The sequence below is a fragment of the Saprolegnia diclina genome, assembly GCF_000281045.1.
Source record: "Saprolegnia diclina VS20 unplaced genomic scaffold supercont1.71, whole genome shotgun sequence".
Lineage (NCBI taxonomy): Eukaryota > Oomycota > Saprolegniomycetes > Saprolegniales > Saprolegniaceae > Saprolegnia > Saprolegnia diclina.
The window spans coordinates 234551-256609 of record NW_008246138.1 but is presented as its reverse complement, the minus strand read 5'-3'; the positions used below and the strand labels follow the sequence as shown (position 1 = coordinate 256609).

The following is a 22059-nucleotide window of genomic DNA, read 5'->3' as shown; positions in this document are numbered from 1 at the left end:
GACTGTGGGTGTCAAGCGGGTGCAACTTGGTCGCCCTCCCCTTTGCACAACTTGCAGCTCCATCCACTGGTTCGTTGGCGATGGGTATACCCTCTGAAAAAGGACCAGACAAAGGAGGAAGTCTCCCTCGCAGCCGCGCGCCCAGCCACGAGTGGGACGTCAACTTTCACGGGGCGCGCCGGTCGCGTGCACTGGCGGGGGTTGTGTAACCCTTTCCGAATGACTCGGAGCACAAGAAGAAGATGAGTCGGACGCCTTTGTTCCGCTCGACGGTCGCCAGCGTCGGCTGCTTGATTTCGCTGGATTTTCACGTGATTTTCACACGCACCCATTGCACACACGAGGCGCTTGTTGAGGTTGAAGCGTATTTTTATTTGCCACGTGTCGCACCTTGAAGTTTGTATTGTGCGAGCCCATTTTTATTCCCCTGCAATCTTCCTTTTCAACCAATCAGGAGGCGCGACGGAGCCCCTCGAAGAATATTGGCCTCACTTTGCATTTTGCCCCATCCACCCTCCATCGCCATGCCCAGCACCCGCGAAGAACTGCTCGCCGACAAGGAGTACGTGCAGACTAAGATCGCGATACGACTCATCTGACGCTTCTACTAGCTACGACCTCATCGTCTCTGGCGACTGCGGCGGTACCAACACCCGCCTCTCGCTCTGGCGCGTGCCCCGCTCGCAGACCCACGCCTCGGGTACAGCTCGGCTCCGCAGGCGTCGTCGCCTAACATGCATCATTCCATAGTCGTCGGCAAGATCGCCCCCGGCGAGGTCATCTTCAACAAGAAGTACCTCAACCAAGAACACGCGAGCTTCGTCGAAGTCGCGCTCCTCTTCCTCAACGAAGCCGGCGTCGACGAGCCGCCGGCCTGCTGCGTGCTTGCTTGCGCCGGCCCGATCTTGGACAACTCTGTCGTGTACGTGTGTCCCATGCGCATCGTTTATGCTCATCGTGTTGGCGCATAGCTTTACCAACATTGCGTTTGGCTGGTCTATCAAGGGCGAAGTGCTCGAGCGCGAGCTCGGCATCCCGCACGTGAAGCTCATCAACGACTTTGCCGCCATGGGCTACGGCCTCTTGACGCTCCGCCCGCACGAGTACATCACGCTGAATGACGCGGTGCCCGACAAGCACGCGCCGATCGCCACGGTCGGTGCCGGCACGGGCTTGGGCCAGTGCTTCTTGACGCCGTCCGGCGAAGGCACGTACGAGTGCTACGCGTGCGAAGGCGGCCACAGCGACTTTGCGCCCGTCACGGACATTGAAATCGAGCTGTACAACCACCTCCGCAACAAGTTTGGCCCCAACAAGCGCCTCTCGGTCGAGCGCATCGTCTCGGGCCCGGGTCTCGCCACCATCTACGCCTTCTTGGCCGACAAGTTCCCGGAGAAGGTCAACCAGACGCTCCACGCCGAGTTCCTCGAGGCCGATACGCTCCAGGGCGCTGTCGTCGGCAAGAACGCGCCCACGGACGACCTCTGCAACCAGGCCATGGACATCTTTGTCCGGTACGCTCCTTCTTAGCCACAAAGTCGTGGGCTCACCATCATGTCTAGTGCCTACGGTCGCGAAGCCGGCAACGCTGCGCTCAAGTACCTCCCGCGCGGCGGCTTTTACATCACGGGTGGTCTCGCGCCCAAGAACCTCGACTACTTTACCAAGTCGAGCCTCTTCTTGGACGCGCTCTTTGACAAGGGTCGCGTCAGCCCCGCCCTCAAGGTCTTGCCCATCTACTTGGTGCTGACCGAAGACTTGGGCGAGCGCGGCGCGCACTACTACGCCTACCAAGTACGTCGCATGCTCTCGAGGATCCAATGACTCATGAACTTCTGTGGTAGCTCCTTGGTAAGACGATCCTGGACGCGCAGCGAGCGCAGCCCAGCGCCTACGTCCACCAAAGCAGTACTCACAGTGTCTTGGATCCTAGCGCTGCCCCGATCTCGATCAGCTATGCCTTGATGGCGGCGGCGGGCGTTGCGGGCGTCGCTTTGGGCGCCGCGTTGAGACGTTAGGTCGAGCTAGAAGCGAGCGCAGCTGTGCATGTTAACATAACACTTGGTCTTTTCACTGCTTTGTTTGCCCGTTGCGCTTTGCCGCAAGCACCTCGCCAAAGTCGAAAGAGCGCGTCCAGAGGGGTGTATTGGCTAGTTAATTTTGTTCTTTCGTCAGGCGCCCGAGACCATTCAGCGCGGCGACGCGGTAGCCCTAGTCGCAAGTGTTTCAAAGAGGCAGCAACTCGGCGTCGTACCTCGGCGAGCGTCGGGTAGTTGAAGACGGCGTCGCGGAAGTACGTGAGCTTGCAGTTCATGGCCATGGCCACTAGTAGACTGAAGCCTCCGAGACAATACATGCGCTTGCGTACCTTGGCCAATGTGGATGATCTCGGTGGCGCCGTGCCCAATCGCGTGGACGCCGAGGAGCTGGAGCGAGACGGGATCGAAGAGAAGCTTGAGGATGCCTTCAATGTCGCCGCTCATTTGGCCCTTGGCGAGCTCGGAAAACTTGGCGAGACCCACGGCGTAGTTGGCGCCTTCCTTTGTGAGCTGCTGCTCCGTCTTGCCGACCATCGAGATCTCCGGGATCGTGTAAATGCCGTACGGGTAGTTGCCCGACTCGAGCTGCGACGTCGTCTGGTCCTTGTCGCTCCACATGTCGCACGCCGCGAGCCGGCCCTGCTCCATGCTCGTTGACGCCAGCGACGGCGCGCCAATGCAGTCGCCCGCGGCGTAGCTAGAGCGGTCTAAGTCGCTGTTGGACACAGGTATCGAACGTACATGTGCGGGTGCGACGTCTGGTACTGTTCGTTGACCGTAATGAGGCCGCGGTGGTTCTTCGAGAGCCCGACCGCTTCGAGGTTGAGGCCGTCCGTGTTGGCCTACGAAGATGTTACGGTATGAAATCAAGGAGGACGAGTACCTGGCGGCCAACGCAGTAGAGCAGCGCCTCGGCAAACATAGCCTTGCCGCTGTTGAACTCGACCTTGACGCCGTTCTTGAAGTGCTCGACGCTTTTGATGGACTCGCCGAGGAGGAAGCGCGCGCCCTTGTGCCGCATCTCCATCTTGAGCGAGCTCACAATCTCGTCGTCGCAAAAGCTCAGGATCTCGGCGCGGCCGTCGACGACCGTGACGTTGATGCCCGGCAGCACGTTGAGCATCGATGCGTACTCCATGCCAATGACGCCGGCGCCGACGACGATCCAGGACTTGGGCAGCTTGGTCGTGCCGTGGTTGAGGATCTGGTCGCTGTCGAGGATGACCTTGCCGTCGCAGGGCACGAGCGGGCTGTGCGCCGGCCGCGTCCCGCACGCGACGAGAAACTTCTTGCCGCGGAGGCGCGTCCTACAAGTCTATATGAGAATGCGAATGCGGGCAGCACGGGTATATACGGCTGGCCATCGTCGCCTTCGACCGACACTTCGTTTTCATTCTCAAAGCGCGCGAGGCCGGGCACGAGGTCGACGCGCGCGGCCTTGAGCTGCGCCTGAATCACGTCCATTTCCTTCGAGACGACCGTGTTCACGCGCCCGAGAATGTCGTTGAGCGTAATGTTGTCGCGCGCATACGACTTGCCGTAGAACCTACGCGCCATGCGAATGAGCTAGAGCGAGGCTGGCGCTGCGCACCCTTGGTGGCGGAAGCCCGAGAGATGGAGCACGGACTCGCGAAAGGTCTTGGACGGAATCGTGCCCGTGTGCACGCAGACGCCGCCAATGCCAGCCTTCTTGTCGATGACGGCGACGGTCTTGCCCTTCTTGACCGACTCGATGGCGCACTGGACCGCGGACGGCCCGCTGCCAATGACGACGAGGTCGTACTCCTTGAGCTGCAGCGACGTCGTCGTCGCATGGCGCGTGGCCAGCGACCGGAGGTTTGGACGGCGGGTGAGCTTCGTGAGCATGCTTGCGTCGGGCGACAATTGAACGCTTCTGGCAACCTGGGGAGTCAACTAATCGCCGGATAAATCCGTATCCGGACGTCAAGAATCCAGGTGAAACAGCAACCATTGAAGGCAACTTCCAAAGGATGGCAGGCGATGCAGTCAACATCCTGCACACACGCAGTCTACTACGCAGTCTATATACCGTTTTGGCTAATTACGTGTCGGACGCAAATAATTCCAGTGGCGGTACCGTTTTTTTTGCATTTTCGATGATTGCACCTCGACCTCTGCAGTGCCAGGCAGTATGTACATCAAGCATGCGCTGCCAGAGGAGCAATAAGAGTAGCAGTAGCTTATGTAATAGCTCGTTCGATAAGCCTACCAGTGCTAGCCTGCCAGTGCAGCGAGCGCACCACCAACTCCAACCGAGGTCGACGCAGCGGTTCGGCCATCTTGCATAATCGCTGGAATATAGCCAATCAGCAACATTCTTCATTAGCCAATGAAACGCGATATAAAACCAGGCTTTTGGCCAATGAACACGAGTTGCAGATGCTTGCGATCTTCTTCACACTGTCTTTTCTTCGGTGGACCAGCATGGTCCTTTACTACAGCGAAGGCTCGCCGACGACCGAGATCTCGGACGATGGGCTCAAGCAAGCGCTCTACACCGCGCTGGACAAGCTCCACGGCAAGGCAAAGCGCAAGGTCATGCTCGTGCCCCCCGACTTTACCCGCTTCCACTCGTACGCTATGAACCACGGAACCCTCGTGAGCTCATGGCTGCGTAGCAAGTCGGGCATCGTGACGCAGCACGCCTACGCCTACTTTGGCGAGCACGTGACCGACATCATGCCCGCCCTCGGGACGCACGCGCCCATGACGCCCGAGGAGATCACCAAGGTAGCACAACATCAGGCGAAAGTCCAGCATCATCGGTCGCCTAGATGTTTGGCAACGTGCCGCATGACCTCTTTCGCGTGCACGATTGGCGGTGAGCGCGAAACTTCAAGGTGTTGGTACCATGTTTCAGCTAGGAACGACGTGGTCACGATCGGCGAGGTGCCGAAGGAGCTTGTGCAAGAGGCCAGCGACGGCCAAGTGAACGAGCCATGGCCGGCGCAGCTCAACAAGCTCGTACGCAGTCCCATGCTTCTTAAGCTTAAGCTTGCGCAGATTTGGGAGGGACAGCACGACCTCGTGCTCTCGATCGGACAAGTGGTGCCGCACGAGGTCATGGGCATGGCCAACTACAACAAGAACCTCTTCGTGGGCACAGGTGCGAATCGCTCTCTTCATCGCATTGGCATCAGCCGTACGCAGGGGGCAGCGACGCGATCAATTTCTCGCACTTCATCGGCGCCGTCTACGGCATGGAGCGAATGATGGGTGCGACTCCTTTGGCGCTTCGCTGTCGCATGCACGAGCGTAGGCCGCGCCAACAACCCGCTTCGACGCATCCTCAACTACGCGTCTGAGCACTTTCTGCGCGACCTGCCGCTGCTCTACGTGCAGACGGTCATCGGGCGGCGGTGCGTCAGAACGACGTGATTCGCTCCTAACGAATGTGCTAGCGATGACGGATCGGTCGTCACGCGCGGCGTCTTCATCGGCGACGACGACGAGTGCTTTACGCGCGCGGCGGCGCTCTCGCTCCAAGTCAACTTTACGCTGTTGCCGTCGCCCTTGGACGACGTACGAATGCGAGCCTGATGGTATAGCTCAACAACTCTAGGTGGTTGTGTACCTGGACCCGGACGAGTTCAAGACGACGTGGCTTGGCAACAAGAGCATCTACCGCACGCGCATGGCGATTGCGGACCACGGGACGCTGGTCGTGCTCGCGCCCGGCGTCACGCACTTTGGCGAAGACAAGCAGATCGACGTGCTCATCCGAAAGTACGGCTACCGCACGACGCCGGTACACGCTTAATATACTGGACAACCGATGTCCAATATCTCTCGTTGATATTGTAGGAGGTCCTTGCGCACATCCACGCCAACCGCGACCTCATGAAGAACCTCAGCGCTGCCGCGCACCTCATCCACGGCTCGTCCGAGAACCGGTTCCGCATCGTGTACGCCTGCGCGCCGAACGGCCTCACGCAGGACGAGGTCGAGGGCGTTGGCTTTGAGTACGCGCCGCTCCAAGCCATGCTTGAGAAGTACAACATCGTCAACCCCTCGGCGCAGCGCGACGGGTGGCACGAGGCCAATGGCCGCCGCTTCTACTACATCTCCAACCCCGCGATGGGGCTCTGGGCGTACGAAGGGCGGTTTGAGGCGTCGTCGACCGCCGCCAAAGCCCCGCAAGCGGCAGTGCCCAGCACGCTCCTCACGGCCGCGCAGTCGAACCAAGTGTGCTTGGATGCTGGCGTCGGCGGCGGCCCTTTTACCAAACGCGACCATATGTAGCCCATGACGTGGCACCCTCCGTGGCGATAACACTCATCTAACAGTTATAACATGGTCATTTGGCGATTGCGCAACCGAAACCATGATCGGCCGTCGCTGGTGCCACGCCGTCGGGCAAGAGGTGATTGCGTCGGTGGTGGCGCTGCAGGCGCTTCCGCCGACGCACGCGCTCAAGTTCAAGTGGGGCGGGCAGGTCGACGCCTTTGTGCTCTTGGACGAAGCCCGCCCGGTGGCTTTCGTCAACCAGTGCAGCCACGTAGCGCTCGAGATGGACTGGAACGACGCCGAGTTCCTCGCGCATGGCGTCATCCAGTGCAAGGTTCATGGCGCGCTCTTCGACCCGAGTACGTCAACTATTCTGCTTCTTATCTGTATGTCGTCCTACATCCTAGCCACCGGCGCATGCTTGCGGCCGCCGCCCCGCTGCAAGATGCTTCGGGTACGACACCAGTCAGGGTTTCGCCCAGAATAAGATCTTGGTCTCGTAGCATTTGTTTCAGATTCCCATCGAGGTCGACGCCGACGGCAATGTGGTCACAACATCTTCGCCCACGACACTGCGACCGCGCGCCGAAGCGATACCGCTGGACGACGCGTACCGGAGGCAGAAGCTCGCGCGCCTGCAGTCTGCGCTGGAGCACGAGGCCTCCGAGGCGCAGATCGAAATCGACCGAGTGAACGAGCGGGCGCGGCGCATGGTTCAGCAAGCGCGGGAGGCCAAGTTGCATAAGCCCAAGTAAGGATGCTAGTCTTTCTGTCTTACGGGCTCTGGCTGTCGCGGAGACTCGGGCACAAGTGACGCTTCGTGATGGGCGAAGCTCGCGCAAAGCTCCTCGAGCGTGAAGCGGGCACTAGCGGCATGAAGTCCTTGGGCCACACTCCACGGGCTGGCATGAGGGACGTGAACTGTCGTCGTTGTAGGAGGCAGCAGCGCATCGAACCACTCGTCCGGTCCTTCGTAGATGACTGCAGCACAGTAGCCTGGGATCTATTATAGCGTAGAGTACACATCTGGGCCGTCAATGCGCACCCCAAAGGACGCGAGCCCGACGTAGGTCGTGTGGCGCGACCCTGCGCAACAGCAATAGTACTTCATGATAGCGCCATGCGAGCCGTACCGATCGGTCGGGCAGTCCAAAACCCGGTGGCGGCGACGACAGCATCCCGGGCGACGCAGAGGATTCCGTGGAGGAGCGCCGAAGCGAGTGGGGTGGGCGGCAGGACTTCGCTCAAATTGCTATTGAGGAAGAAGGCGCGAGGGTGTCGCTGCAAGGACCGCTTCAAATCGATAGCAGTGCCCAGGAAAGGACCGAGAACAGTTGCTTCGAAAGCGCCGAACGCGGTATGATTCGCAGGTGCTTGCCCCTCGAGCGCCGACGAGAGGGTGTAGGTCGTCGCCTGTGCCTCCGTTTCCTTTTTGAGACTTGCGACGAGACCATCGAGCGCAGCGTGGCCAAAGTACCGAGTGCAGGCGTCCAGCACGCACGCGCCCACCTGCCATCCAAGGTCAGTGGCTGCCTCAAACGCGTCGTGTACCAGACGCCCAAATCCTGCGTCGGACTCTGCCACGCACACAACAACAGCGAGGATCGGAGCCACAGTGGAGCTCGCGACGACGACCGCTTGCTCTTGCAGCATGAGCATGGCCATGGGCTGCCTACCTACAGCGCTGAGCAGCCTGCAGCGCTACGTAGGTATACCCGTGGTTGAACTGCTGAAGCGTGGCAACGAGCGAGGCCAATGGCGCCGAGCGAAGGCCCGACGGACGAAGCGCGTGCTCGGCGAGGACGTGGCCTGCGTCCGAGATGACCAAGCATCCGACGAGTCCGTCGTCGTCCAGCTCCATGAAACGCCTCTTGTTGCCACAATTAGCAACCAAAAATAAAGTATTTAGTCGGCGTAAACATGGCGGAGTTGGGATTGGTCGAAGATGCAACGTCGGTACCGGGCGCTGGAGAAGCTGCAGTCGCTCGTTGCCGCAGGCTCCTTGAGCGCGAGCGACGCCAGCCACCGCGCCGTTCAGATCGTAGAGTCAACTCCGCAGCCCGTGCGTCTCCAGGAGCCCCGTCTAGCGGAGCTCTCGAAGGAGTTGTTGGCGCAGGCGGCCAATGACACGGCCAAGGCTGCGCAGGTGGCCATTCTCCAAGGTCGTCTTGACCGCCTCCGCGACGAAGACGTGCGCGTGCAGAGCCAGCTACAGGAGCTCGACACAGAGGACCCGACGCCCAAGGCAGCGGCGCTGCGCGACGTCGTCGAGTTCTCGCACGTCTATGCCCTCTTCGAGGAGTACAAGTACCTCGATGCGTTCGCGCAGCTCGCGCACATTTCACCGTCGACGTGGCAGCGCACGCCGCACACGACGCAGCAGCAGCTTCTCAAGAGCGCGACGACCGTCATGGGCCACGGCGCCGTGCCGGCGCAAGACAAGATGGCGTCGGCGTCGAGCAGCGTCATGCACGCCAACTTCTTGGCGTACATTCGGACGCTTCACTACGCCAAGGTGCTCCCGCCCAACTGGATCGTGCTGCCGTCCTCGGTCTCGGCCATGAAGCTCGCGTCGCTCCTCGCAAAGGACGCGACGTGCCTCCTCCACCTCCTCAAGGCGCAGAACAACGCGTACGCCGAGAGCCTCACCATCAGCTATGCGCTCGCGCAGCGCGACCTCACTGAACCGCAGGTGATTGCGCCATCGCCGGCGCTCTTGGTTGCGGCGATCGAGACGCTCGACTACCTCAACCTGCACGGTTCGATCCCGCTTGTGCACCAGGCGTACCGCGGGCCGCCCTCGAGCGAGATTCTGGACTGTCTTCTTCGGGTGCTAGTCCAACCGCGCCTCTCGCGCAAGATGGCGCGGACCCTCAGCGTCTCGATCACGCTCGACCTCGTGCCGATCGTCGAGAACGGGTGCTCGGCGGCACTCCTCCAAGCTCTCGTGACGAGCGGCCTCGTGCACGACGCGTACGGCTGCTACCTCAAGCTGCACAAGCTCAGCCCTGGCGCGCGCGTGCCCACGTCCGTCCTCACCGACATGCTCGTGGCGGTCTACAAGGCCAAGCAGTACGACCAGTTCCACCTCGCGTTTGACGAGATGTGGCGCCGCGGCTACGTCGTCGGCCTCCACGAGTTTCGCGCGCTCAGCGCCGTCGTGCCGCCCCACGTGCTCTTGAGCCTCATGGGCAGCCGCGACTACACCAACTGCCTCGCCGAAGTGCACACGCAGGCCAGCGCCAAGGACCGGATGCTGCTGGACCTGCGCCATCTCCCAGCGTCCATTGCGCCATCCCTCCTTTGGCTCCACGTCGAGCACCTCCACGGTACTCTCGACTTCAGCTGTTGACCCTCACGCAAATAGGCCTGGACGAGGGGGCAACGGAGAATGTGCGCGTGCTAGTGCAGAAGCCGCAGGCCGTCGCGGCGCTGGAAGCCAGCCTCCAGCAGCACAACGTGCCGTGGACGACGCCGCGCCGCGGAGAACTTGTGATTGCTGCTGCTGCCGTCATCGACGTACGTCATCCAAGCTGGCATGCTCTCATCGCGACTCCTCTAGTACGTCGAGCGTCAGGACACGCAGCGCGTCAAGGACTCCGTGTGGCGCATGATGGTGCTGCGGGCGCTCGGCGTCTCGTCGCTCGTGCTGGGCGGCGTCACGTACATGTCGAGTTCGTTTTCTTAAGCGTCTACAACTCGACCGTCTCAATATGCTTGAGCGTGTTGCGGTAGTGTGCTTCGATCTCGGCCTTCTCGGTGCCCGACTCCATGTGTTCGAGGTGCTCCTTGACGAGCGCTATGAGCCCCACGAGGTACTGCTTGGATATCTACCGACACCAAGTAGAAATTTGCGTATCGCCATCTCGTGGCGAGCGTACCTCGGGCGCGCGCGCCAGGAAAAAGTACAGGTACTAGGAAAAAGTGAATCTTCGCGCAATGCGACTATGGACCTACCTCGTCCAAGATGTCGACAAAGAGCGCGACCTGCGCCGCCGACGACGTGCAGCCGTCCGCGATCTTGAGCGCACGCTGGAGACATTCGAGGACGCGCACGCCGTGCCCGCCCTACACAAGAAGCAGTTCGTCGTCGAACAGTTTGAGAAATGTACCGGGCGCCAAAAGAGGTGCGCGCAGGATGCGACCATGCGGCACTGGTCCTTCTTCTTGAGCACTTTGGCCGCGTACTGCGTGAGCTTGGTCGCGAGCGTGTCGAGGTTCGCGGGCGTCAGGTGCGTGCAGTGGCGGAGCGCGCCGAGCATCGCCTCTAGCGCGAGGAGCTGATGCGCGCACTGGCTGAGCTGGTCCTCGTACACGATAAAGGCCTGCGTGAGAAACTCGTACGCGATTGCTTCGAGAGCGCAGGCGTCGGCCGTCAGCGCGCACTGCAGAAAGATAGAGACAAACACGGGCGTCTCGACGAGCTCGACTTTGGACGCGAGCGCCGTCGCCATCTCGTGCACAAACTGCAGCACCTCGCGCGGCGACACAGCGCTGTCCCTGACCGCATGCACGCGCTGCGTGAGCTGGAGCGAGAGAAACACCAGTGGTACGAGCGTGACCCGGATGCGCTGGAGTCCCCCTTGGCCAAGGAGCCGCCGCGCCTGGCTGTATATCTGCTCCCGTTGGTCAACTTGACTCAAATGGGGCGCTGGCAGTGTACCTGGAACTGAACGTCGGCGCTTGGGTGGCGCAGCAGGTGCGCAATCTTGGCCACGAGGTGCTGCTCCTTCTCAAACGCCGCCTATTACGGACGGCGTGTCACTTTGATAAGGAGGCATCAGAGCCACGCACGCGCGAGGCGACTGAGCTGGGCGGTCCGTCGTCGCCGTCGTCGCGGATGAGCGGGAGGAGCAGCGTGTACGCCTTCTCGACAGACGCCGCGCTCTCGAGCATCTCGCGCCGCCGGAGGAGCACGTTGCCCCAGTGCATGGCGAGGCGCTTGCGATCGGCTGTTGGCAGCCACTGCAGGACGACGCTGGCGCAGCGCGTCATCTCTGCGTCGTCCACGAGCTGGTGGCCGAGCGCGTCCATGGGCACGCGCACGAGGCGCTCGCCCGCGGCAATCACCGCATCCGACCGCCTGCGCACATGTCAAGCCCAAAAAGATGCGTGTTTTCGTACATTTTGACGCGCACGAGCAAGTCGGTGGCCGCGGCAAAGAGTTTCGCCACGTACGTTGTTGCGGGCGGCTGGAAACACGCAAACACAAACTCCATGATGCCGGCGTAGAGCCCGAGGAGCGACGCGCTGGGAAGCGAAGCCTCGAATTGTTTGACCGCCGACGCCGCGCACGCTGCGAGGGCCTCAAAGAGCGCGTCCTGCTCCGGAAACCCTAGTCTCTTTTCAATGTATCGAGATATCACTTCGTATCAAATCGGTACCGTGGGAGGCGTTGGCTTCGTGGTACTTGGTGAGCCGCTGGAGCAGCGCGAGGACGAGTTCCGTAATGTCCACGAGGCTGTTGAGGTCCTTGAGCGCGCCGAGGAAGGCAGGAATGGTCTCGAGATGGAATTCATCCGGAAACACCTGCGGAACTATGAGACATTTCGTGCAAGTAGGAAGAGGCTTCTACGTGGATGATGCAGTCCATGAGGTAGACTTGCGCAATCTTGTCCTTGCAGTTGATGACAATCTCGAGCACGCGCGGCAGCACGTCGGCCGCGTAGACGGCGCTCGAGACGTCGTCGAGCTGGCTCACGCGCACGAGGCTCGTGCCCACGAGCAGCTTGAGTTCCTGCCGCTCCTTCTCGCGCTGTTTCTTGTCCTTGATGTTGGACTGGAACTGCATGCGAATCCACAGCCGGTTGGTCTCGTCCCAGTTCTGGAGCAGGAACGCGAGCGCGTCCGCCACGTCGACGGCGCCGAGCAGCTCCTTGACGGAGACGACGAGGTAGTGGCGCAGAAAGAGTCCTCGCAGCGGATGCTGCACGCCTTTGACCATCTCGACCAGATCCTTGAGCAGCTCGCGCACGAGGTTGATGTCGCTGCGCATGTAGACAACACCGACAGCCACGAGGAGGTAGAGTCGTGGCACGACGTTGCCGCTGCTCTGTACCTGCTCGTACAGCTTGCGCAGGTTGATGGATGCGCGGTGTGCTTCGATGTAGGCTACGAGCGCGTGCAGCTCGTCGGCCACGAGCATGTAGAGCTCGTAGTAGTTCTTGGGCGACAGCAGCGACGTGCGCAGCTCGCGGAGGAAGTCGGCCGCGTGCTTGAGCACGAGCGCGATGTCCGCCTCGTTGGCGCCGGCGTCCATGGCCCGCTTCATGTAGAAGGCGCTCTGGCGCACGCTCGTCGTCGCCTCGCTCAGCAGCGCCTCCTGCTCCTCGTCCCGCTGCATTCTTATGTTTTGCGGATCGCCGGCAACGGACTATCCGGATATCGAGATCTTGCGCGTATCCGAACAAAATACGTGGCAGCGTAGCGTGAGAAGAGGTGGAATAAAAAGACTTAGTGCATCAGCGTCGCGAGCTGCGCCTCGAGCTGCGCCTTCTCAAGGAGGTAGGCCTTCTCGAGAGCGACGCGGTCCTTCTCGTACTTGTCTTCGAGCTGCAGGAGCGCCTGCGTCACCGACTTGGCCTACGACACCGTGAGCTCAATGGACGAGAGGTGATGCGAACCGAGGCGCTGAGGACGGTCGTCGACGTCGGGCGAATCGTGCTGTTCTTGGCATCGAGGAGGTTGGCGTCGCTGCCGCTGCCGAGACGAAAGTACTTCATGAAGGAAGGCTCCGCCGGCGTGCGTTCGATCTGCGTCGGCGGCTTCTGCGGCGAGTCCTTGGCGACCATTGTGCCAAATGCATCCGATGCTCCTAAACGACAATCTAGTACGGTCGGGGTGCAGAACAGCATATACCCCGGTGCACAACAGTGCCGTAGAGCTCTGTGGTGTCGCGCGCGCCGGAAGGAGCGCTTCCTGTGCCCCGGTAAACCATGGTTCCGCAGTCGCTGCTGGCGTCGGTCGACATACGGCGCGTCGACGCGACCATCGTGGACGCGTCACCAGACTCGGTCATTGTGATGTGGACGCGGTCGGTCGAGATCGCTTCGAGGTTGCGGTCCACGAGCTCCTGCAGCACGGGCAAGCCGGCCGCGTGCGTCGCTTCGAGGCGCTCGACGTCCCTCTTGATGAACGGGTGCTACGAAGCCCATGCGGATGTGTTGAGAAGAGAGCGGATACCGAGAGGAGATCGGCGGCCGACGGACGGTCCGCCGCGTTCTTCTTCAAGCAGAGCGCGAGAAAGTCCGAGAAGGCAGGCGAGTACTGCGCTGGCTCCTTGAGCGTCGGGGACGGTCGGCTCGGGATCAAAAAGATGGCCTAGTGCAAATGCCTCACGAGGGTCCAAAGGTAACTTGTCGTACGCGCATCGGGTGCATCGACGCGAGCGGCGGGTCGCCCTCCGCCATTTCAATGGCCGTGATGCCCAAGGACCAAATGTCCGCCTGAGAGACATCGTTGTGGTTGATATGGTCAGTAGGAGCGATGGGATTACCTTGCAGTCGTACTGCGTCTCCTGGATGACCTCAGGTGCCATCCAGAACGGCGTGCCGATCACGGTCTTGCGCTTGTTGATCGTGTTGGTGAGCTGCGCCGAGACGCCAAAGTCGGCTACGAAATGCTCGACACAATGTTATGCAGAGATGTTGTACCGAGCTTGGCGAGGCCGCTCGATGAGAGAAGCACGTTGCCGGCCTTGATGTCCTGCACCACTCCATCAATGCTGGCTGATGCGCGCAGTGCAGACGCACCCGGTGGATGTTGCGCTGTTCATGGAGGTACGCAAGACCTTTCACGACGTTGGCGCAGACGGCGGCGACTTCTTTTTCGCTCAAGACGCCGGCTGGAGAGACACGCAGCATGTCGGCGACCGAGCCCGCCTCGCAAAACTCCATCTCGATCTACGCGCGTGAGGCGCAGCCCAAGGACGCGAAGAAGATCGTACCCACATGCTGCCCTCGTAGAGCAGGCTGCCATGGTACTGCACGATGTAGGGCGACTGGCACTTTTGGAGGATCTTGATCTCCTTGAGGAGGTCGGCCATGTCTTTGTCGTCGCTCTCGACGGGCACGACCTTGAGCGCGACGACACGCGCCGAGCGCCGGTGCATGGCCTTGAAGACCTTCCCGTACGAGCCCTCGCCGAGCGCCTCGAGCACCTCGTACTCGTCGTTCGGGACCTTGTCCTGCGCGACCGACATCTTTATTTAAGCTCCGTTTCACGCCCGGTTTCGGCGGTCGAATCCATGTTAAAGAGCGTGTCCTTTCGGTTCCGAGGGACTTTTCCCTTTATCCGGACAACCGACCGTTGCGGCGCCATGGAACCCTCAATGATGCCCATCGACGCGCATGGACCGTGTCCCTAGCTTTGGGAGCATGCTTGGCGTCTACCAGCACTGTCCAAGCCCATGGCTGGAAGAAGGCGGCGATGACATCATGGGACGACGCCTTCGTCATCACCTCGGATGACGTCGGACGAAGGGGCTGGGAATTAAAATAAAGGCCCCCTGCATACTGGACGGAGGTAAAAACGCTGCTGGATTTTTCGGCGTGGGCAGCCTTTGCGCCGTTTATCCGGACGACCAATGATTGGTGCATTTCGTGTGACCCACAAATCCAGTGACTCCCACACAGTCAATTGCTATGCTGCGCCTCGCCGCCTTGACGCCGCCTCTCGCCAAGCGTGCCACGTGGGGCATGCGCCGCCTCTCGTCGCTGCCCGACGGCGTGACCAAGCTCCTCATGCCCGCTCTCTCGCCCACGATGGAGTCCGGTACGATCGCCGCGTGGCTCAAGAAGGAAGGCGAGATGGCGAACGCCGGCGACGTTCTTTGCCAGGTCGAGACGGACAAGGCGACCGTCGACTACGAGATGCAGGACGAGGCCGTCCTCGCCAAGATCCTCGTTGCCCAAGGCACGTCCGTCGACGTCGGCACACTCTTGGCCTACACGGTCGACGACGAAGAAACGTACGCCGCCCTTCTCAAGAGCGGTGACATTGCCAAGCTCACTGGCGACGCAGCCGCTGCTCCTGCCCCCGCTGCTGCCACGCCTGTCGCTGCCGCGCCCGCTGCTATCGCTCCCTCCACGAGCGCGCACCGCGTGCCCCGCATTCACTTTTTGGGCAAGCGCTCTCTCCTCCCCGCGGCTCACTCTGAGACCAAGCCTGCGCCGATCGCCGCGCCTGTGGCCGCGCCCGTCGCTGCGCCCGTCGCTAAGGCGGCGCCTGCGGCGGATGGCCCGTTCACGGATCTCCCGCTCTCGAACATGCGCAAGATCATCGCCAAGCGCTTGACGGCGTCTAAGGTCACCGTGCCCCACAACTACGCGTCGATTGACTGCGAGATCGACGCCATTATGAAGCTCCGCAAGCGCCTCAAGAACGACCACGGCGTCGCGGTCTCGCTCAACGACTTCCTCCTCAAGTCCGTCGCCTGCGCGCTTCGCGACGTGCCGGAGGCCAACTGCGGCATGGACCCGGTCCTGAAGCAGATCGTCCCGAACTCGTCCGTCGACATCTCGGTGGCCGTGGCGACGGACACTGGCCTCATCACGCCCATTGTGCCCAAGGTCCAGAACCTCGGCCTCGTTGGCATCAACGGCACCTTCAAGGAGCTCGTGGGCCGCGCCCGCGCCAACAAGCTCAAGCCCGAAGAGTTCCAGGGCGGCAGCTTCACGATCTCGAACCTTGGAGGCTTTGGCATCGACTCGTTCACGGCCGTGATCAACCCGCCGCAGGCGTGCATCATGGCGGTCGGCCGTGGCCGCGTCGAGCTCGTGGCGCCGGCGGCTGTCGACGGCGAGCCGCGCAAGGCGACGCTCATGAACGTGACGCTTTCGTCCGACCGACGAGTCGTCGACGACGTCATTGCCGGTCAGTTCCTGCAGGCGTTCAAGAAGTACATGGAGCAGCCCGACTTGTTGCTGTTGTAAGAAGAAGCACGTAACATCGGAATAGATACTCCTCTCCAACTGTTATAACACTCGAAACCACCGACGGATGACCGACTGCTTGCGCTGGCGATACCTCTCGGAGGACCACGTGCTGGACCTCGGGCTCATCCACGACCCGGCGCAGCTTCGCGACTACCTCGCCAACGTCTTCGCCTTCCCGCCGAGCCCGCTCTTCACGCACAAGGCGCCAGCGCCAATGCACCTCGTCGTGGACATGTACATGTATCTGTACGCGTTCACCAAGCAGCACGAGTTTAGTGCGGAGCGTACGTCGACGGTGCTGGCGATCGTGCACAGCCTCGTGCTCACGGACCTCTTCCTCCACGGCGAGAAGGACCTGCGCACGCTTCCGACTCTGCCCGCGAGCTTTAGCCGCTTCCAGGCCATGCTCTTGCGCCACAGCGTCGAGCGGCCGCCGATGAGTACAGGCATCTTTGACGCCGCTGACGTCAGCCGCATCGTCGACTACGTGACGCACACGTACTACCGTCACTTTCATCTGTACCAAAGCATCTTCCTGCCGCAAACCCACTTGTCCATCGTGCAGGTAGATGCGAATGGCTCTTGCTTGCGTGCTGAAGGAATCGGTAGGTGGCTTGCATGGACGTCGCCAGCGTCAAGCCCGTGGCGCCTCTCATGGTCGGCCTCAAGCAGCACCCTCCATTGCCCGCCCCCGTCGCCCACGAAACCATAGTCGACGCGGCAAATGAATAGATGGGAGTTAGATAAACATCGGCGCGAACTTGCCATGCATGAGCGCGACGAGCTTGTCGTAGTTGCCGAGATCTACGAGGACGCTAAAAGCCTGCCATAACCTATGGCCGCATGTACCAAAGTTGTCGCCAAAGCTCGTGCACTTGAATTCTTGGAGCGATCCGTCGGGCTGGACGAGGCCGATGACTTCGACGAACTTGCTACATTCCTTACGCATGAGCAAGTGGCTACCTCAAGCGGTCGCCGTACCTCGAATAGTCGGCGCCGGGCGCCGGGATCACGGTGACGAGGCCGCCGTCCGAGGCCTTGACGATCGCGCTGTTGCCCGTCCAGCTCTCCATGCTGCCGACGAGGGCGACCGTGCGGTTCACGTACGAGGCCATGAGCGCCTTGTTGACGCGGGGTGCGGGCGCGGGCTCGGCCATTCTTCGCTTTCTTATTTGCAGTGGGCACCGGCTGGCCGCTGGTTTCCGGATCCGGATACCAGATTTGGCGCGAAAACGGACGCGCGTGCCCTCCGCGCCACTCGAGTGAAGGAATCGATTGTATAGAACGAGTTAATGGACGAGAAGCTACGAGCGGAGGCTCTAGGCGTCGATGGTCATGACGTTCTACAGACAGAATAGTGTCATGTGAAGAGCAGTCGCTTCGTACCGCGCCGCCCACGTCGAACTGAGCAATGTCAGCCGCTGTGCTGTAGAGATCTTGCTTGGCGCTGCCTTGCTCGTTCGTTGTGAGCTTGACTTTGCACTGGAGGAGCTTGAGGAGCTGGTCAAACATGTTGCGCTGGATGACGTAGTCGCCGAGGTTGGTCTTGAGTGTCTTTTGCTGCTTCCGGAGCTCCTTCGTGAGCGACTCTTGCTGAATGACCTTGTTCTTGTAGAGTTCTTGGAACGTGCGAAAGTCGCGGTGGAGTTTTCCGTTGCCTTTGTCAAACTCTTCTTCTTGCGTGACCTTGTCGAGGCGCGCCGACTCGATCTGCAGGAGCGCGTGGAGCTGGTGGTACTGGCTCTCCTCGCGGAGGCAGTCGTCCTGGAACGCCGTACACTCTTGCTCGAGCTTGATGCGCTCGGTCTCGAGGCCCACGGCCGTGTTGTCGTACTGCGCTTTCTTCTCCAGATACGTCTGCTCCATCTCTTGGTAGCGCTGGCGCACGGCGCGGAGGTCCTTGATCTGCGGTGCAAGCTGGTTCTTGCGCTCCTTTAGCGTCTGGTTGATGTCGGTCACGATGCGGCTGATTTCCTCGAGGGTCTCGCCCTTGAACGCGTTCACTTGGGCGTTGCGCTCCGAGATCTCGTTGAGTTTGCCCTCCGTGTCCATGTAGCCGACGACGCCTTTCGAAGCCTCAATGTCCTTGAGGAGGCCGTCGAGATCCGAGTCGCGGCTCCGCAGCACCTGCTCCGTGCGGTGGAGGACAACCGACTCGGCCGTGATCTCTGCGAGCTCGGCCTTCATCTTCTTGTACTGGTTGGTCTTGATGCGCAGCGTGTTGGTAAACTGCTTGAACTCGTTGTGCTTCATGAACTTGGGTCCCGAGACCTCGGCCATCTTGGCCTCCTACGCGGGATGAGACACGGCATTCTCTGAAGGACGAACTTGATCTTCGAGCTGGCGCTGCAGCGACTGCTTCTCTTGCTTGACCTTGGTGAGTTCGTCGATCTTGTCGTTGAGCTTCTTGGTTTGGATGTTGGCATGCTGACGGAAGATCGCCAGCTTGTCGTCGCCCGCGGCTTTCTGGGTCTCGTTCAACTGATCGGAAAAGTGCTACAAGAAAACGTCAATGGATGTGGAGCTATGCAAAAACGTACTTGGATCGAATTTTTGAGATTTTGGATCTCGTCCTCCATGTCGGCAATGTCCGCCTCGGTCTTGGCGGGTTCGCTCAGCGCAGCGTCGAGGTGCTGAAGTTTCTCTTGTTGAAGTCGGAACTCGGCCGGGAACTTGTTGATGAGAATGTCCCGGTGGCGGTCCACTTGGTTCTGCAGCTGGTCAAAGAGCTGGTCCGGCTGCATGTTGGTCGTGATGCTTTGGCGCATCTCGCCAAGGCGCTGGTCGTAGTCCCGACTGCGCTTCTGCGCCATGTTGAGGCCCATCATTTGGTCGCGCTTCCGCTCCGCGAGCTTGGCTTGCTCCTCTTGCTCTTTCCGAAGCGCACTTGTCGCTTCCAAGATATCCTTAAAGCCACTCTAAGAACACAAACGTCAGATTCATGGGCCAGATAAGCTTCGAACCTCGTTGGCCGTCTTCTTCTTGAGGTGCGCAATCTTCTCGCTGAGCTGGTGCGACTCCTCCTCCAGCTGCGTGATCTCCTTTCGCAGCTCGCCAGGACGAATCTTGCTCGTGCGAAGCTGCTCGACTTGCTTGTGTGCAGCTTTGAACTCGTTCTGAAGCTGCTTGTAGTGCTCGTGCATGCTGTTGAGGCCGTCGTTGCCGAGGAACTCTTGCGGCACTTGCAATGGCGCGAGAAATCGACCGAGGTACGCGCGCTTCTTGTGCACGGGAAAGCTCTTGAGCGCCCAGTACAAGATCGGATACACCACGTAGCGCTCGCCGTGGCTCAAGCCGTCGCGAAAGCCGTCGAGGTCCGGCGGCAGCTGGTACTTGAGCAGCTGCAGAAGTTCCATGTACCGGTACGTGCGCTGCTCGTCGAGCTCGTCTCGGAGGTCGACGTTGTGCCGCGAATCCATTGCTGCAAACACCTCATTGAGGATCTGGAGCAGCTCAAAGTTGGACTTTTCATCAAAGGCGACCTACGCAGCTTTACCATGAGACGACGAGTGTATCTGGAAGGATGCATACGAGCGTGAAGTTGTGGTTGAACGGCTCCTTGTTGAGCTTCTCGACGATGAGCTGGAGCTCCGACATCGTGTTCGCAGATCTCGCTCTGTGTGGCCTTTCGTCAAGATCTTCACGGCGCGATATGACTGGCTGAAACTTTCGGGGCGCAAAGATTGGTGGATAACTTTTGTCGAAACTACAATTTTGGCCAATCAATCGACCGATCCTGGAGATCTTCCTGGGCACTTGTCGAGCGCCACGGTGGTGGGCAACTTCTAGTACTGAAAAAGCTAGGATGCAAGTATGGTATAAAAGAGCGATGGAGTTGAGTGGCTCATCATTATTGGACGCTCGTAGATATCGTATAAAGCCAACACATCAAAACATGACTATTTGTGTCTAAATGTGGTACATGCCATATATAATCATTCGGCCTATTTCTCTTGCAGCATAGCTCGAACGCCGACGCGGAGGTGCATTTCGTACCCTCCAAGACGTCCTCTACCTGTGGTCCAAGTTTGAGCGAATCCATTTATCATCGAGATTTCGCGCCCGCGATGGCCTCCGGCTCGGTTGTGCATGGCGCAGCAGTTCCATGTGCCCTGTGATTGGTTGAAAAGGTTTAAAATGAGCCAATCAAGTGGTAGAGACTGGGTTAACCAAACAAAGGTCCCAGCCTCACCAGTCTGGGAGCTCAGCCTGTGACCATGCTGGCATCACGGCATGCGCACGCGTCAAGTCGCAATCGTTGGTCATTTTTTCATTCGTATAAATATTAAGAGGGTACAATTCACACTAACTAAACAGGTCACGCACTTCCGCCGAGACAGCAGTGCATCCTTCGACATCCACCTTGACGAGGTGGGGGTGCGTAACCTTGAGGCGGAGCAGAGCATCGTCCGTGACGTTGTTGCACGCATAGAGCACGAGCTCTTCCAGGAATGGAAGGCAAGCAAGGCCATCGAGGTTTGCAGTCACCAGTGCGCAGCCTGTGACGTCCAGCGTCTTGATTCGCGGCGGGAGCGCGCTGAAAATGTGGCTCGAGAGGTTCGACTGGCCCTTGAGGTACAGCGCTTGCATATTAGGGCACAGCTGCAAGAGAGGCACGAGGCCGTCGTCGGCGAGCGGTGACCGCGAGCCAAACGGGTTGCTGCACGAGAGATCCAAGCACTCGAGCGCGATCGCTTGGTTCTGCGTCGAAAACGCCTGGATGAACTCGGCGTTGACATCTTTTGTGTAGCGCCCGCTACCGCCGAGCGTCAGCACCTTGAGCTGCGGGCACGTCGCAATGGCAGTCATAACGACGGTCGACTGACTCACTTTGGGATTCCCCTTGAGCTCGAGCGACACTAGGTGCGGCGCCAGGACGACAACGTCAAGAACGTCGCCCGTGACCAGTTGCCGGCACCGGTTGAACGACAGCGCGCGCAGCGACGGCGCGAACGGCAGCATCGGTGCCAGCGTCGAGATCCACGAGCAGTTGTCGGCGGCGACTTCGCGTAGCGTCGCAGCGCTGCGCGCGCAAAAGATGCGAAAGACGTCGTCCGTAACATACTTGCTGCCCGAGACGTCAAGCACAATGAGGTCGCGTGTGTGCTGCGCGAACGCGAGCCACGCGTCGGTCGAGGCGGTCGACTTGCGGAAGCGCACGCAGCGCATGACCGACGCGAACGGGACAAGCCGCTGCAGGAGCTCTGACGTGGCGCCCTGTAGCTCCAGGTCCCGCCAGTACGTCGTGTGATCGTGGATCGAGCGGAACATGGCGCGGGACGTGGCAGCCGCAGCGAGGACATCTTCAACGGCTAAAAAGCCGGTGACAGCGTTTAGCAGGTCGTCGTTCACGGTGGCGAGCGGAGCTAAGGGCATGGGTGCGACCTGAATCGGACCCCGGGGCACTGGCGCGGGCGTAGCGTGCAGCGCGAGGGCCATCGTACAGAACCGAAATGATCCGCCCGATGGCCGTGGCGCGACTTCGCCGGACCCAATTGCGTATCCGGACGATGAGCTGGGATAGTCTCGTCGCGTTGTTCTTTTTAAATGTATACAAAGAAGAGGATAGTTTAATAGTTTCGATCTTTTCATATCCGGAAGTAGCATTCGGGGGCACAAGATTGTTCCGGTCCCATTGTGATTGGCCCCCAGATGTGACGATGCAGCGTCGGAACGTTTGATTGGCCAATTGCTTGCACCAATGAGGGACGCGCATTACTCCAGCGGCACGGTCCTTGTTTCAGGTATTTGCCTAGTGTCAGGCATAAACAAGGATATACACCATATACGATAAATGGCTACAGTAAATGGTGTAATAACACGATTTGCGTGCATTC

General features: G+C 60.2%; 13 protein-coding genes across 14 annotated transcripts; 6 read left to right on the top strand and 7 right to left on the bottom strand.

Annotated features, from left to right (window-relative positions):
* Positions 1 to 435: 435 nt before the first annotated feature.
* On the top strand, positions 436 to 2139 carry SDRG_14447. Of its 2 annotated transcripts, XM_008620575.1 has the most exons (7): positions 436 to 562; positions 612 to 700; positions 751 to 922; positions 972 to 1514; positions 1563 to 1794; positions 1845 to 1851; positions 1934 to 2139. In XM_008620575.1, exons 1-7 carry the CDS (start codon positions 525 to 527, stop codon positions 1963 to 1965), a joined length of 1113 nt encoding a protein of 370 aa, XP_008618797.1. In that variant the 5' UTR covers positions 436 to 524; the 3' UTR covers positions 1966 to 2139. The 2 variants fall into 2 exon arrangements, with proteins under 2 accessions (XP_008618797.1, XP_008618798.1); XM_008620576.1 differs by having other exon boundaries at positions 1845 to 2139.
* On the bottom strand, positions 2126 to 3923 carry SDRG_14446 (NAD(P) transhydrogenase). Its single transcript, XM_008620574.1, has 7 exons — positions 3631 to 3923; positions 3394 to 3585; positions 2923 to 3346; positions 2781 to 2881; positions 2369 to 2736; positions 2255 to 2325; positions 2126 to 2211 (listed from the first exon to the last, which is right to left on the bottom strand). The coding sequence occupies exons 1-7, from the start codon at positions 3903 to 3905 to the stop codon at positions 2155 to 2157; spliced, it is 1488 nt and encodes a 495-aa protein (XP_008618796.1). The 5' UTR covers positions 3906 to 3923; the 3' UTR covers positions 2126 to 2154.
* A 561-nt stretch (positions 3924 to 4484) lies between these two features.
* On the top strand, positions 4485 to 6302 carry SDRG_14445 (hypothetical protein; the record flags this gene model as incomplete). Its single annotated transcript, XM_008620573.1, has 10 exons — positions 4485 to 4633; positions 4679 to 4790; positions 4835 to 4881; positions 4925 to 5024; positions 5064 to 5166; positions 5211 to 5276; positions 5320 to 5419; positions 5462 to 5582; positions 5623 to 5808; positions 5865 to 6302. 10 exons carry the CDS (start codon positions 4485 to 4487, stop codon positions 6300 to 6302), a joined length of 1422 nt encoding a protein of 473 aa, XP_008618795.1.
* An 82-nt stretch (positions 6303 to 6384) lies between these two features.
* On the top strand, positions 6385 to 7042 carry SDRG_14444 (hypothetical protein; the record flags this gene model as incomplete). The annotated part of the gene is made up of 3 exons (XM_008620572.1): positions 6385 to 6646; positions 6695 to 6741; positions 6791 to 7042. The coding sequence occupies 3 exons, from the start codon at positions 6385 to 6387 to the stop codon at positions 7040 to 7042; spliced, it is 561 nt and encodes a 186-aa protein (XP_008618794.1).
* Positions 7043 to 7047: 5 nt separating this feature from the next.
* Positions 7048 to 8148, bottom strand: SDRG_14443 (hypothetical protein; the record flags this gene model as incomplete). The annotated part of the gene is made up of 5 exons (XM_008620571.1): positions 7048 to 7290; positions 7333 to 7373; positions 7421 to 7796; positions 7839 to 7959; positions 8003 to 8148. 5 exons carry the CDS (start codon positions 8146 to 8148, stop codon positions 7048 to 7050), a joined length of 927 nt encoding a protein of 308 aa, XP_008618793.1.
* An 84-nt stretch (positions 8149 to 8232) lies between these two features.
* SDRG_14442 (hypothetical protein) lies at positions 8233 to 9975 on the top strand (the record flags this gene model as incomplete). The annotated part of the gene is made up of 3 exons (XM_008620570.1): positions 8233 to 9616; positions 9655 to 9806; positions 9850 to 9975. The coding sequence occupies 3 exons, from the start codon at positions 8233 to 8235 to the stop codon at positions 9973 to 9975; spliced, it is 1662 nt and encodes a 553-aa protein (XP_008618792.1).
* On the bottom strand, positions 9917 to 12650 carry SDRG_14441 (hypothetical protein). Its single transcript, XM_008620569.1, has 9 exons — positions 11863 to 12650; positions 11672 to 11816; positions 11412 to 11622; positions 11082 to 11370; positions 10951 to 11031; positions 10400 to 10903; positions 10245 to 10355; positions 10169 to 10201; positions 9917 to 10117 (listed from the first exon to the last, which is right to left on the bottom strand). Exons 1-9 carry the CDS (start codon positions 12628 to 12630, stop codon positions 9980 to 9982), a joined length of 2280 nt encoding a protein of 759 aa, XP_008618791.1. The 5' UTR covers positions 12631 to 12650; the 3' UTR covers positions 9917 to 9979.
* A 61-nt stretch (positions 12651 to 12711) lies between these two features.
* On the bottom strand, positions 12712 to 14487 carry SDRG_14440 (STE/STE20/MST protein kinase; the record flags this gene model as incomplete). The annotated part of the gene is made up of 9 exons (XM_008620568.1): positions 12712 to 12869; positions 12911 to 13101; positions 13146 to 13428; positions 13470 to 13607; positions 13652 to 13732; positions 13783 to 13898; positions 13940 to 13991; positions 14039 to 14188; positions 14233 to 14487. The coding sequence occupies 9 exons, from the start codon at positions 14485 to 14487 to the stop codon at positions 12741 to 12743; spliced, it is 1395 nt and encodes a 464-aa protein (XP_008618790.1). The 3' UTR covers positions 12712 to 12740.
* Positions 14488 to 14929: 442 nt separating this feature from the next.
* Positions 14930 to 16219, top strand: SDRG_14439 (pyruvate dehydrogenase E2 component (dihydrolipoamide acetyltransferase); the record flags this gene model as incomplete). The annotated part of the gene is made up of 1 exon (XM_008620567.1): positions 14930 to 16219. One exon carries the CDS (start codon positions 14930 to 14932, stop codon positions 16217 to 16219), a length of 1290 nt encoding a protein of 429 aa, XP_008618789.1.
* Positions 16220 to 16286: 67 nt separating this feature from the next.
* SDRG_14438 (hypothetical protein) lies at positions 16287 to 16954 on the top strand (the record flags this gene model as incomplete). The annotated part of the gene is made up of 2 exons (XM_008620566.1): positions 16287 to 16787; positions 16832 to 16954. 2 exons carry the CDS (start codon positions 16287 to 16289, stop codon positions 16952 to 16954), a joined length of 624 nt encoding a protein of 207 aa, XP_008618788.1.
* Positions 16844 to 17411, bottom strand: SDRG_14437 (hypothetical protein). Its single transcript, XM_008620565.1, has 3 exons — positions 17204 to 17411; positions 17072 to 17154; positions 16844 to 17026 (listed from the first exon to the last, which is right to left on the bottom strand). Exons 1-3 carry the CDS (start codon positions 17377 to 17379, stop codon positions 16962 to 16964), a joined length of 324 nt encoding a protein of 107 aa, XP_008618787.1. The 5' UTR covers positions 17380 to 17411; the 3' UTR covers positions 16844 to 16961.
* Positions 17412 to 17437: 26 nt separating this feature from the next.
* Positions 17438 to 19863, bottom strand: SDRG_14436 (hypothetical protein). The gene is made up of 6 exons (XM_008620564.1): positions 19754 to 19863; positions 19186 to 19704; positions 18763 to 19140; positions 18551 to 18718; positions 17609 to 18511; positions 17438 to 17565 (listed from the first exon to the last, which is right to left on the bottom strand). The coding sequence occupies exons 1-6, from the start codon at positions 19817 to 19819 to the stop codon at positions 17542 to 17544; spliced, it is 2058 nt and encodes a 685-aa protein (XP_008618786.1). The 5' UTR covers positions 19820 to 19863; the 3' UTR covers positions 17438 to 17541.
* Positions 19864 to 20466: 603 nt separating this feature from the next.
* On the bottom strand, positions 20467 to 21755 carry SDRG_14435 (hypothetical protein). Its single transcript, XM_008620563.1, has one exon. The coding sequence runs from the start codon at positions 21659 to 21661 to the stop codon at positions 20528 to 20530; it is 1134 nt and encodes a 377-aa protein (XP_008618785.1). The 5' UTR covers positions 21662 to 21755; the 3' UTR covers positions 20467 to 20527.
* Between the last annotated feature and the right edge of the window lie 304 nt (positions 21756 to 22059).